At 28.3% G+C, this 13,014-nt stretch overlaps 1 protein-coding gene across 1 annotated transcript in view; it reads left to right on the top strand.

Moving 5' to 3' along the window:
- LOC107440440 (obscurin) overlaps positions 1-11,009 on the top strand; it is a 285,805-nt gene extending 274,796 nt beyond the window's left edge. Inside the window, exons 102-106 of the mRNA XM_071185809.1 lie at positions 772-952; positions 3,578-3,653; positions 5,374-5,523; positions 8,580-8,768; positions 10,666-11,009. Coding sequence (XP_071041910.1) covers positions 772-952; positions 3,578-3,653; positions 5,374-5,523; positions 8,580-8,768; positions 10,666-10,669 — 600 coding nt within the window. The 3' untranslated portion in view covers positions 10,670-11,009. The remainder of the gene's footprint in view (positions 1-771; positions 953-3,577; positions 3,654-5,373; positions 5,524-8,579; positions 8,769-10,665) is intronic.
- The last annotated feature ends 2,005 nt before the right edge of the window (positions 11,010-13,014 follow it).

Raw genomic sequence — 13,014 nt, 5'->3', positions numbered from 1 at the left:
GAAATTTTACCCGTCCCCGAGGACGGCTTGTCCAACAATGTACCCGTCCTCATTTGAAACTAACCCGTAGCTTCTAAATAAATAAAAACATAATTTTCTCCTATTTATTACAAATATTTATATAAATTGCACAATGAATTAGTAGTTACTAGGATTACAAATACTAGGATTACATTATACAGTAATAAGAGAAATACTAGGTTACTAATAATAACCTAGTATTTATTTTATGAAATAATTTAAATGACAAAGGTCAAGTTATCTGGAAGGTCAGTTTATCCGAGGGCACTGCGTTTTTTTAAATGAATCAAATATGACGTTTGCCAGTTCCACAATCAGGCCAATGATTTACAGAGGTTTCTGCACAGAAATCTGGAAGGGGTTTTGCATTTAGGTAGATGTTCATAATTGCGTTTAACGCTTCTTGTTTAAGACCAGTACGTAATGTGTTGTTTTGTAAGTTCATTGCTGAAAAGCCCCTTTCAACCGCTACAGTACTCCCAGACCTAGAAAACATAAATTCCACCATACGCAGTACGATACGCTGTATTTCTAGATTAGAGGGTCATTTTAGAAGTGAGGTGCTAGACTCTTGTAAGACAACAAAAATTGAAAATGTATCACGAACATTACCGGGAAAATGACCGTCCGCGCGGAAGTCGGATTCGAGAAATTCGGTGTCCGCGGGGAATTTTTGACCGCCGAGGACGGGCGGTTCTTCGAGCCCTGGTCGTATGTTATGAATTAATAACTATTATTTATTTTGGTTAGGTGATAGATGCTTTGGAATATTTACACTTCAGAGGCATTTGCTATTTTGAGCTTCAACCGGACAACGTAGTCATGGAAGATCGGCATCACCCTAACATCAAGCTTGTCGATTTCGGCTCTGCTCAATACGTTCCAGAAGAAGGGGCTAAAGTTCAAGTCAATGGCGACCTGGAATATTTAGGTAATCCTCTTCCCATAAATAAATAATAAAAAAAAAAACTTTTTATCCTTATGAATTCACTATTCGCGTGATCGTGATTTTGATGAGAGTTCTAACAATGCTGTTGTTGTTTCCAATGTCACCTGCCTATATCAGCAAGCCTGCTTGTTGGAACCAAACGAATTTAAGGAAGAGGGTGCGTTTCTTGTTTTACAGGGCGCCATATATGATCAAGAATATGACTTCAGCCACACACACAGATACGCCACAGCCCGTTTAATGGGGCGAACCCGTTTATTCATCCACAGCTCGTTATTTTGACCTGAACCAGAAAAACGATTAATCTCCAATTCCTAACAGAAGTATTGATTTGTTATTGGAACTTGGAGGACTTTGTGAACCGACAGATATAACGTGCACCAGTCACCATTTACTTACAAAGGGAATCTTCGGTCGGCGGAGATCGAGCTCATGTCAACTTGGACATAGGCCCAACGCCCTACCAACCAGGCTATGGCGGCCCCATGACTCATGTTCATAACATATTAAGAACAAATTTTAGTGTCCAGTCTAGGACAACATAATTTTAAATCCAAAGGTACAGGATATTATGATACTTTGCATGAAATTTCATAATATATTTTCAGTGGTTCATCTGGTAGGTAATAAAGTTAAGGTTTTTCTTTAGAGTATTTAGTTATTAAATAGTTAAATAGTTTTTTTTTCTCTTTCCAATTTGAACAGCAATAACTTTAAAACCGCCTAAGACTAGAAACTGTTTTCTCTTGATAAAATAAGTTGAAGTAACTGCAAGAATCAAGTTTATCAATTTTTTTACCATTGATAAAGGGGAACAACACAGTAGAAGCCTGTAATAAAGGATTTTTTTAATGTATTTTGCAACAACTAGGATTAACTTCATACATTTTTTTTAACTTTATTGTACATATTTTAATCTTCATTCTATCATGTTACAAATACACAAATTTATATAATATAGTGTTTATACCTTATTTATTTTTATATTATCCAAAACTGCTGTACTCATAAGTTGAAGAAAAAAAACATTTAAATATGATTCCTTTTTGATTTTTTTAAACATGAATGTAGTTTTCGTTGCACATATGATTTTTAAAAAATATTTTTTTTACACAAAATGACAGTGCTTTGGGAAAAAAATTCAGTAAACGACATAAAATAAGTTAATAACTCAAAACTAGTTAACCCAATTAAATATCCCTATGTGAACTGAAAACTATATTTAAAAATGTATTTTGTGTTGAAATTTGATTTAAATTGGTGGAAAATTGTGCCAGTTACAGATACAGCAAGCAAGAGAAGCATAGTTTTGAGTAAATTGAGTTTAAAATTTTATGATCAATAATCCATAAAAATGTATGAAATTTTTTTTAACTAACTATAATGCATCAATACCAGGTCCATAAGATGCTTATTCTCTAGCATTGTCAGCAGTCCCAAATGCTAATTTAGCCCTTGTCGATTTACCCTCAAGTGACTCCTCATGTGTTATTAAAGTTTCAGACAAAATTCTGTGGTTATCTTTATTTTGAGCATATTCTTTGGCTGCTGGGCCTACGTTTATTTTATTAGTTCCATAACTGTCAAGAACCTTTTGCAAAATTCATTCGAAATTTTTACAGCTAAATAAGAAGCAATTTCAACTATTTATATTGAAAGTATCGTTAATTCTTTTTCCTTCATAATTTAAACAAACTATTTCAATAAAATAGCTAAAATAATAGTATTTTACTAATAGTATAGTATGTTTTGATAGGGGTAAGCAAATCCATTAATAAACTGAATGGACAAGTTCACTTGCTCAGCGTGTCCTGTTCGACATATGCTGTAACTTATACATTTTTACGAAAATCAATTTAGTATTTTGATACAATCTTAAAATGATAAACTGTCGAAAAATGCAATAATTTTTTTCCCAATTTTTTTGGAAATTGTACTGTGTTGTTTCTCTTTAAAGCTGTTACCATAATTTACATTAATTAATTAATACTATACAATATTAATTAATTAATTACAACACTTTTGCGAAAATCAATTCAATATTTTGATACAATAATCTTAAAATAATGAACTGAAGAAAAGCATTTTTTTTTTTTTTGGAAAATTGTACTTTCTTATTCCCCTTTAAAACTGTCATCATAACTTACGTTGTTAATTATTACTATACATTATTAATTAATTACAACAATTTTGCGAAAATCAATTCAATATTTTGATACAATAATCCTAAAATTATAAACTGTCAAAAAATGCAATAATTTTTTTGAAAATTGTACTGTGTTATTCCCTTTTAAGGCTGTTACCATAAATTTTGATTTTTAAAAATAAGGGTTTGCACTATTATTTCCTATTAATTAGACTCTGTTTTAATAAGTCGATGACCTATTTGTTCTCTTATAAAAAGTATGGTTATTGATGTATCTGGTTCAATAATAACTATTCTTTGATGGGCAATTCAATTTCATATCAATATATTTTCAAATAATTAATTTTACAAAGATCAAAATATAATCAAATAAAAAGAACAATGAAAATAATATATAATAAAATTGTAAATAACATGCTAATAATATCTAAAGTAATAATTTAAACAAAATTTTGTTACAGCTCCTGAAGTTATTAAAGGAGAAGAAGTTCACACACCAGCTGATATCTGGGGAGTGGGAGTTTTAACTTACATTTTGTGAGTAAACCTCATTTTTATACATAAACTCTCATTTTTTCAGTACCACTAAGTTAAGAATTCTCTAATTAAAAAATTTATCAGTCTTGAATTTTACAAACAATAATTGAAATAAAAAAAAGTTTGCATCATCTTAAATTTTTATGCGTACTTCTATTTTTATAAATTCATTAAAAAGATCTAAATCTAGAAATTATGTATATATATATATCTCATACATTGCGCTCCCAGGCACAATGTCTGGCGAGGCACTAAATATTTGTTTTTAACAGTGTTTTCTTTTATTCTTTACTGATTTATTAATTGATATGCATACTTCCACATTTAGTAAAACATTGTTTGATTTATTATAAATTACTTATTTATTATTAGTGAGCAAAATTCTCTCAGTTTCTATGCTTATACTACATTTATATGGATAATATAATTAGAATTAGATTTTTTTTTTTACCTATTTTCAAAAATACTGATAATATTCCATACATTCATCATTGTGAATATTTTTTAGCATAGAAAAAGGTACGATTTTCAAATTTTATACAGGTTTTGCTGATGATTTGAGAATTTATTTTTAAAAAAATGTGACATCTTTGACTTAACCAAGTCCAGACCCAGGGCCCATGCTCACTATAGCCAGGCTCTGACCAGAACATGTAAATTACGTTAAATGGAAAGCCAAATTTCGAACTGAAGGTTCGTCTCAGTATGAGAAAAAGATATTTGGTTTCATTAAAATGATCAAATACAAATTTTATTTAATTAAGAGCCTAACATGAATTTGTATACATTCTACAAAATATGTTTTTAACAGAAATTTTAGAAGAAAAAAATTAATTTCACTAGTGGGCAGCGCCCCCTGCTCGCTAACGCTCGCCAACCCCCGAAAATTGCTATGCAATCTTATATGGTTTGCTTCACAAACCAAGCTCCCTTCGCTCGCTACTAACTTGGGTGCATTGCAAATGCACAAAATTCTAAGAATTCAAAACAATCATTCAAATCCATATAACAACTTTTTTTAAAAAAAAAATTACATCTTTTTAGTAAATACTAAGTCATTAAAATAAATTTGAATTCAAATAAATGACATGTAATTCGTTAAACCTATTAGAAATGTGCTATAGTATAAAATCTTAAAAGCGTAACAGCACGACTGAGACTCGTTTTTCAATGAATAACTCATAACAATAATAAAACAAATAAATTCGTGATAGATATCAAAAATCGCCAAATAAATTCGTAATTAATTCGTGAAAAAAAGCGCTTTCGACAAAATACTGAAATAGAGATCTATCGACAAAGACTACTCACTTCTGCCTAGCTTATGCTCTCTCTGGTTATTTCAGTTTCCGTTTTTAAAAGCGCTATATGTTGAGCCATCTCAGCTAGATTTGGCATGTGACATTTTTAGCGGCAATCATTGGTCGATTTTCTAGCGTTGCCATTCGGGGAGTTGTAATGAGGCTTTTTTTGTCGCCGTGTAAGAGAAATATATATATTTATAGATTTTTCAAAAGCTAAACTTGCTTCGGGCTTATGACCTATAAACTAAACAGACCCAAAAGCACTTCTTATTTAAACAGTGCTTTTATGTTTGTATAGATATTTTAGCTCGATTAAACATGGTAGCCTGAAGAAACTTTTTCACCGACCTAAATTTTATCCCAGAGAATAGAACATTATCAACTAATTTCCATCATAATTCTGTTATGTTTTGCAGATTAAGTGGTGTTTCTCCCTTCCTTGGCGAATCCAAACAAGAGACCAAGGATAATATCTTGTTTGTTCGTTACCACTTTGATCATCTTTATAAAGAAGTTACTCCAGAAGCAACGCATTTCCTCATGCAACTCTTCAAAAGGACACCTCAGTAAGTTAAGTTAAGCAGTAAAGCTAAAAAAAATAATAAGGCATCAACATCAACTCTGAGTGATCTGAGATTTAAAATCTTTTATCAGAGCTTAAAAAGAATATTATTTGACAGTTCTGCTGAGACCGCACTTCATACATATTATTAGAATCCTAATCAAAAATGAAAAAATAAAGTATATACATTTGGTATGCAAAATCATATTTAAGTGAGGATAAAAACAAAAACATCAAGATCTGACATTTCACAGTACAGGAAAGCGAATGCAATAAATAGCAAAACAGGTTTAAATGGGAAATGAAATTTGAAGGTGTTTTTAACATTTGCCTTCACATTCTCAATGTTTCCTTCTGCAATCCAACTAGCTTTGCTGTTTATTACATTTACCTTCATGTACTGCGATTTGTTTTATTTCTGTTCTTTCCTCACTTTAATATTAATTTGCGACCTTCCTTTCCGAATGTGTATACTTTTCTATTTTCATTTTTGATAAATATTCAAAGAATAAATATTAAAAGCATTCATATGTAATGGAGGATTATTAATGGATAATTTATAGGAGGTTTTTGAACCCCTAAGTATTGAGATCACATCCATGTGATCTTGGGCCATTAGAGTATGAAAGGTTCATTTCATATATGATAACATGAAGGGAGAATCATGTGATCACTTATATGTGATAATGGTTCTGAAGAGGTTAAAATCATATCTGACACTCCATTTGTGTAAGTCAGACACAAAACTTTTTTACTGCTTTGAAGACTAATAGAAATACACTAGGGAACCGATTATCCGGAACGATCGGGACCATCGCTATTCCGGATAACTGATTTTTCCGGTTTACTGAATCGCTACAAAAAGCCGTTTTTTTTATTGTTAAACCGAGCTAAAAAAAATAATCTTAAAAAGAAGAAAAAACGATGAAGTAATACACTAATGATTATTCTCAAAATGATGGTAAGGTAAACATCTTTAAAAAAAGAACGAAAAATCCTAAAATCCTATGAGGAAAAAAAAAAAAATTTTTTTAAAATGGCGGGAAAATGTATTGAAATTCGTTCCGGTTTTTTGGTTCCGTACGGGTTCCGTTAACGGGTTCCGTACTGTACTACAACAAAATTTGTTCGGAAATTATTATTTAATTATTTCAGTCTACTGTACTACTGCACCATACTAGGTTTTCAGTTTATATTTCCCAGTTATACAAATATCCTTAAAATTTATGTAATGTTCTTAGATATGAAGAGCTGAGTGGATGTACCAGGTAAGTGACTTTTTCAGAGTAGCTATAAACAGAGTAAGAAGGAAAAAAGTGGTATCCAAACTATTTAATTATAGATTTACTTCCTTGCCTTTTTTCTATTTACCACAACCTAATTACAGGGATGAGAGTAGTCAGAAAGTAAAAAAGAGGAAATCCAAGAAAAAAGAAAAAAAAAAAAAAATAAAAAATAAAAATAAAANCGAGATATTTGCAGAGTCTGGACTTGGAATTTCTAAAAAGCTTGTTTGAATTATTTTTTGTTTACACAATAAATAAAAATTTACAAGATTAATTGAATGAGCAAATAAATATTTTCACCGCAATTTCACCTCTATTTTTTTCGCTTTTTTTGTTTGCTTTCACTCCAGAATACAAGAAGCAGCGACGTCTAAATTACGAAAATACGAGCTATCCCGCTGACGGATAAAAAATACGGAAAATCTTATTTTCTGTGCGTGAAATCGGAGAAAATAGCTAAAATAAGTAAAAATGCGGAAGGGTTAGCAGCTAGGGCGTAGATTGAATTTTCTGTTTATCTTTGAAAATCGTAAATAAATATAATTATTTTTCTTCAACGACTGAATTTTTAAAAAAAGAAAAAAAAAGCGGGATATTAATAAAAAAACGAAACTTTTAGAGAATCGGAGTTTTTGATAAAAAGGCTGAAATTCGAGAGACAAAAGCTAAAAAAATCTCATCCCTGTATGAAGGTCAACCAGTTTTATCCCAAGGAAATGATTTTTAGAGAAACTTCAGAGGGAGGAATAAGGACTTCAATAATTTCGCTCCGCGGAAAATTAAATTCCTCATAAAATATTTTAACTTGTGCAAAAAACAATTTCAGCGGAAATTAGCGGGAAAAATGGAAAAATCTGAAAAAAAGTGGAAATCCGCGAATCCTCGGAAGAATCTCATCCCTGTAATTAGAAAAGAAAAAGGCAAAAATACTCAAAACTAATGTGGATAAATTATGTTTAACATAAAGTGAAATCAAAAACAATTTGGCTACATTAAACATACTTACATTAACGCGACCATTTTATGTTGTTATTTTCCCTGATTAATAAATACCCCTGAAAATGTCACTTACCTGCTTCATCCACTAAGCTCTTCATAATATTATATTAAATTACAAGTTTCTTAACTAGTATCCATAGCTTCCTTGAAAAATTCTGCAAATGCTGATTAAATTTAACTTTCTAGAAATTGTTGTAGTTAAAATAGACCCTTTACAAAATTATCGTGAAAGCGGACCTTTCACAAGATTTTTCTTATGAAAAACAGTAAAATTCTTGAGATTTAATTTACAATTTAAAAGCAACGCTCCTTAAAAGACATGTTTTATTTGGTTTTTACAAAACCAGGACTTCATTTTCAAATATTTAGGATATCACAAATAGATCTTTTACAATTTCTCAAAAAAATTTAAACAGACTACTGGTTTTTGTGATTTTTTAAACAATCAAATCATATTTTACAATTTTACGTAATTTTTAACTTTACAAAAGGTCTGGAATAACCCTGCAACTCATTTGAAATTTCAAAGTTACTCCCTCATTTCACTCTGTCTTGGGAGGAGGTAGTACACGTGCACTGTGTCTATATATCATTTAATAAATTTTGTAAAAATCCTATCTAGAATAATTCTTCAATAGTTCTCGAATTATAATTTATTTTATCTCAAGCTGTAACAATTCATATTTCTGTATTTAAAATTTCAAGATATTTAAATTTTTTTTCCTTGCTATGTTTATGCTTATTACTTAAGAAACAAATAATAAATTTATTTCAGGAAAAGACCAACAGCAGAAGAATGTTTCGAAAATAAATGGCTATTACCTAATGAATTCATGATCAAGAAAAGAGAACACGCAGTTTTCCTCTCACACAATCTCAGAGAATTTTCGGAATGCTTCCATTCCTTGAAAAGCAAGTCCACACCTTCTCATCTGTTGAACATATTTGGAAAATCTGAAACAAGGTAATACAAGAAGAAAAAAGAGTTAACCTCTAATCCATATCTTTTGCAGTTCGTATACATTTTTAGACGTAATAACTAATGACATTATGAATGCTCCTATTGCAAAATACACATCATTTCAGTTGCAAATGTTTGAACAAACCACTCATAAACGCAATATCTGTTTTTAAAAAAATGCTTTGGTGAGAAAAAAATAGTTAAAAAATAAAAGGATTTTTATTGATTGATTTATTGCATCAATTGTGTATTTTTAAGTTATCCTTTGGATGTAAAATTTTTATAACACTTTTTCCATATTTTTTTTCAATTATTTTGTATTAACTTAGGTCAAAATAAATGAAAAATAATAACTATGAATTATTAAAATAGGCATTTAAATAAGTTATGGTTATGAAATACAGTATGAAACCCCAGTGTATTTTTCTGCGTTAATCCAAAAAATTAAAATATTCCAAACACAGCGCACTTCCAAACAATTTTGAAATTTGCAGTTATTTAGATCTAAGAGAAAGTTATTCATCACTGAAACTTCTTTAATTTATAAGATTAATTATTGATAATCTTTTAAATATGAATGAAAAAAAATTTTAAAAACTTTTTGGGGATTTTATGTTTTAGTACAAATATAATTACGATAAACTGAAATATATTTTTTGTAGCTGTTAAACTGTTTTTTATAATTAAAAACTATCAAAATATATTTTTGTTCGTAATTAGTGTCAGAAAAAATATATGGAACACTAGTGTCCCAGAGTCGAAGTTTTAAAAGATTTTTCATGAAAAGTTTTAAATCACTGAAAAAACAATCTAGTCATCATTAAATACAAAGCTATTGAAGAAAGAACTGAAAGTTTTGAACTCTAAATCCAATATTTTTTTTAAACAATTCTTAAATGAATAATTTTTTAACATTGTTTAAAATCTTATTCTGTAAGTTACATTGGAATTTATTTTAATCAAAAATTAAGACACTTTTTATACAGTTAGCACTTTGTAATTTTTGAAATAAATGACAGCATTTTAAAAAATGTTGAAAAATAAAAATACTTCAATAATAAATTGAATTGTTAAGTGGCGATAACAGCCAAGTCAAAAGCCTCATTTTTAGAAAAGTGCATTAAAATATTTTAAGTGGAGTGTTTTAATCATGTTTAACTGCCTTTTAATCCCCAAAATTTGAACAAAATTGGTGCATGCATATCAATTGCCAAAAAATAAAAATTTGTAAATATGAAGTCTAATAGTTATTATTTAGTCTAGAACTATTAAACCACATCCCAATTTTTAATATTAACATCTAAAATTATTATCATATAAAATATTCTAAAATCTACAAAATTTTTAAATTAAATTATAAAATATTTTATTTGAAAGTAAAAATTTATTTTGCATGATATAATATTCGGGTAAATTAGTTTTACAGCTTTATAAAAAATAATTAAAATCATTCAGAGTATACAAAGAAAAAGCAAAGCAGAAAAATAATAATTTTAACTAATTTAGCAAGTTCTATTGGCTAAATTACTGGGACCATATTTTCTAGATTGAAAAGCCTTCTCTCCCCTCCCCCTTTTTTTCCTAAGAAACCAGAATGCATTGTAAAAGAAAACTTTAGTTAAATATATCATCTACATTAATTAATTAACATCTTAAGTTCAATTAGTATAACTCCTTAAGTGTTTAATATTGTACATAGAAATATATCTAATCATTTGATCAAAAGTCATTTAGTTTGAATCTTTTTTTTTCTGAACAGCAAGACAGAGCAATCCAATTGATTTAAGTTGGAAACATAATTTTGGGTAACCCTATGTATCAAATATAATTTTATTGTTTATAAAACATTGCAAAATTTAATTTGTAGTATTTTCTAAGTAATATTTTATTCTCTTTTCAGGTAATAAAATTGTTGGAAAGCATAAAACTCACAATTAAGTGTAAGCATCATCAATATATCAGAAGACAACACCAAAGTTAACGGTACTTAAAATTGGACAAAGACTATTTATTACAGTGCTCAATGTGAAGACTATGAAGATGTTTAAAAAAAACTACTCCTTTACAAAAAAAAATTTTTAACAATTTAAAAATATCCATGATGGTTCATTCTGCGCTAGAGGAGAATCATACTGACTGATATTCAATTTAGCTATTTGTAAATTATAATGGTTTTAATGTTGTACTACTTACATAAAATAATAAAAATGCAATTAGAGCTATTAAAATTAATTTTTCATAAAATTGTTTGTAGTTTTCATTAATCATTAATTTTCATTTTTGCAGGTTAACATTTTCTTTCAATTTCATCAATGCACTAAGTGCCCTATTTAATCACATGGAGATTTCTCTGGCTACTATTTTTAGCATCACAGGATAAATTCAAGTCCCATAATTAGTACATAGCTGCCAAGTTTGACACTTTTGGCAAAAGGTCTTTTTCAATGGGAATTATAATTTGAACTTTAATATTTAAATCTTGGTTTAATAAATGAAATTTTAAATGACCATGACATACAAACATTAAAACGTATATACAAGGCTGCATAATTATGGAATGTTGTTCCCAAAAGTAATGAAATTTCTACAAAAGTTAAACTAATTTGATTATTTCTCTACCATTAAGAAAAATCTTCCTGAAAAAAAAGAGTAATAGCTTTTGGTATTTATCCTAGCAGATAAAGTTTTTATTTTCCCATAAGTGCTTTAAATTGTAGCTTTTTATTTTCATTATACAATTGGTTAAATTGTTTATGTTTAACAAATTAATAAATTGTTTTGAAAGTTACAGGTTTACTATGACTTAACTGATCACCAACAAACTAGTTGGCAAATGTTGTGCTTTATTTTTATTCTTGTAGGTAATGATATCTTATATTACCTATCAGCTAAACAGGAAGATATATCAGAACAGCAAAAATATAATTTCTCGTGGACATTCCTTCATATTGAGTTCCTATGTCTAGCGAGTTATAACAAGGAGTTTTAAATTCGTTCAGATTAAAGTTGCGAAAGACAGCAAAATTAGTTACCATACTGAGAGAAATTTTTCTCAAACCTCATTTATGTCATCTTCAAAATGATTTTAACATCGAGATTGACTGGTAAAAAATAAAATAAAGTTTAATTTTTTACCAGTTAAGGTTACTTATTCAGCTCTTTAAATACAATATAGTTATTTGCAAAATATTTTATGGAAACAACTTGTTAGCAAAACAACTAATGTTTTATTAGAAAATAAACCATTTTTTGGTATATAATAACATAAATAACTTTATAAAAGCGCCACAATTACTGTTATAATTTTTAAAAGCTATTTACATCACAAAATATTAGTATATAAGGTTAATAAATATATAAAGTTATCAACCATTAATTTTTTAAATAATAAATACTTTAATGGGTAAGATTAATTTTAAAAGGTGAAAAAAGTACATACCTATTATTCAGAGTTTCCAACGAATAAAGATATCTTTCTAGTGCACCCTATGATAATTCTGCAGAGAAATTTTTGTCTTGTTTCTTTTCAGCGAACTTAAGCATTCTGCCAATCACACAAACTCCTATAATACTTCATACTACATTTGAATATAGGAATTCTAAAATATATAATGGATTTGTAAAGTTCCATTTATGGAACTCTAAAGCCATTATCAGTGGTCTGAGTTAAATATAGATACAAAAAAGTTAAAAGTAGAGCTAAATATAGATGCAAAAAACTAAATATTACGAGAATTATTTCCAAAAAAGTAGTAAAATAAAGACAAAATCTATAAGAACAATAAAGCATTTAATAAGAATAAAACAGTAAATACAGTTAAAATGTGTGTTGACCACTAATGAAACTCAAAATAAATTTGATACAATACTATAATTTTTTAGTTATGCATGATAATAACTAAAATTATAAGGAAAAACAATCTATATAGCATGTAATAAAATCATTAAAAGTTATGATTTTAAAATATCAAATTTCAAGAAAATTATTTGAAATTTTAAAACAATTTTTCAGTGCAGCCTGCAGAACCTAAAATATTTTGAAAACATTTGAGACAATAATAGATCATAATAAAAGCGTGGAGAAATAATAAAACAAAATTTGAGCAACATTTTATCACTAGCAACACTTTAAATAGAACAACTTTGTTCAATTATTATATTTATGTTTCATTACTTAGTTGGCACATTTTTTTTTATTATATTTTCAATGCAAGTAATAATATCACTTAAAAAAATTTTTGATTTAAAA

This window comes from Parasteatoda tepidariorum, chromosome 9, assembly GCF_043381705.1.
Source record: "Parasteatoda tepidariorum isolate YZ-2023 chromosome 9, CAS_Ptep_4.0, whole genome shotgun sequence".
NCBI lineage: Eukaryota > Metazoa > Arthropoda > Arachnida > Araneae > Theridiidae > Parasteatoda > Parasteatoda tepidariorum.
This window is presented reverse-complemented; position numbering and strand designations above follow the sequence as displayed.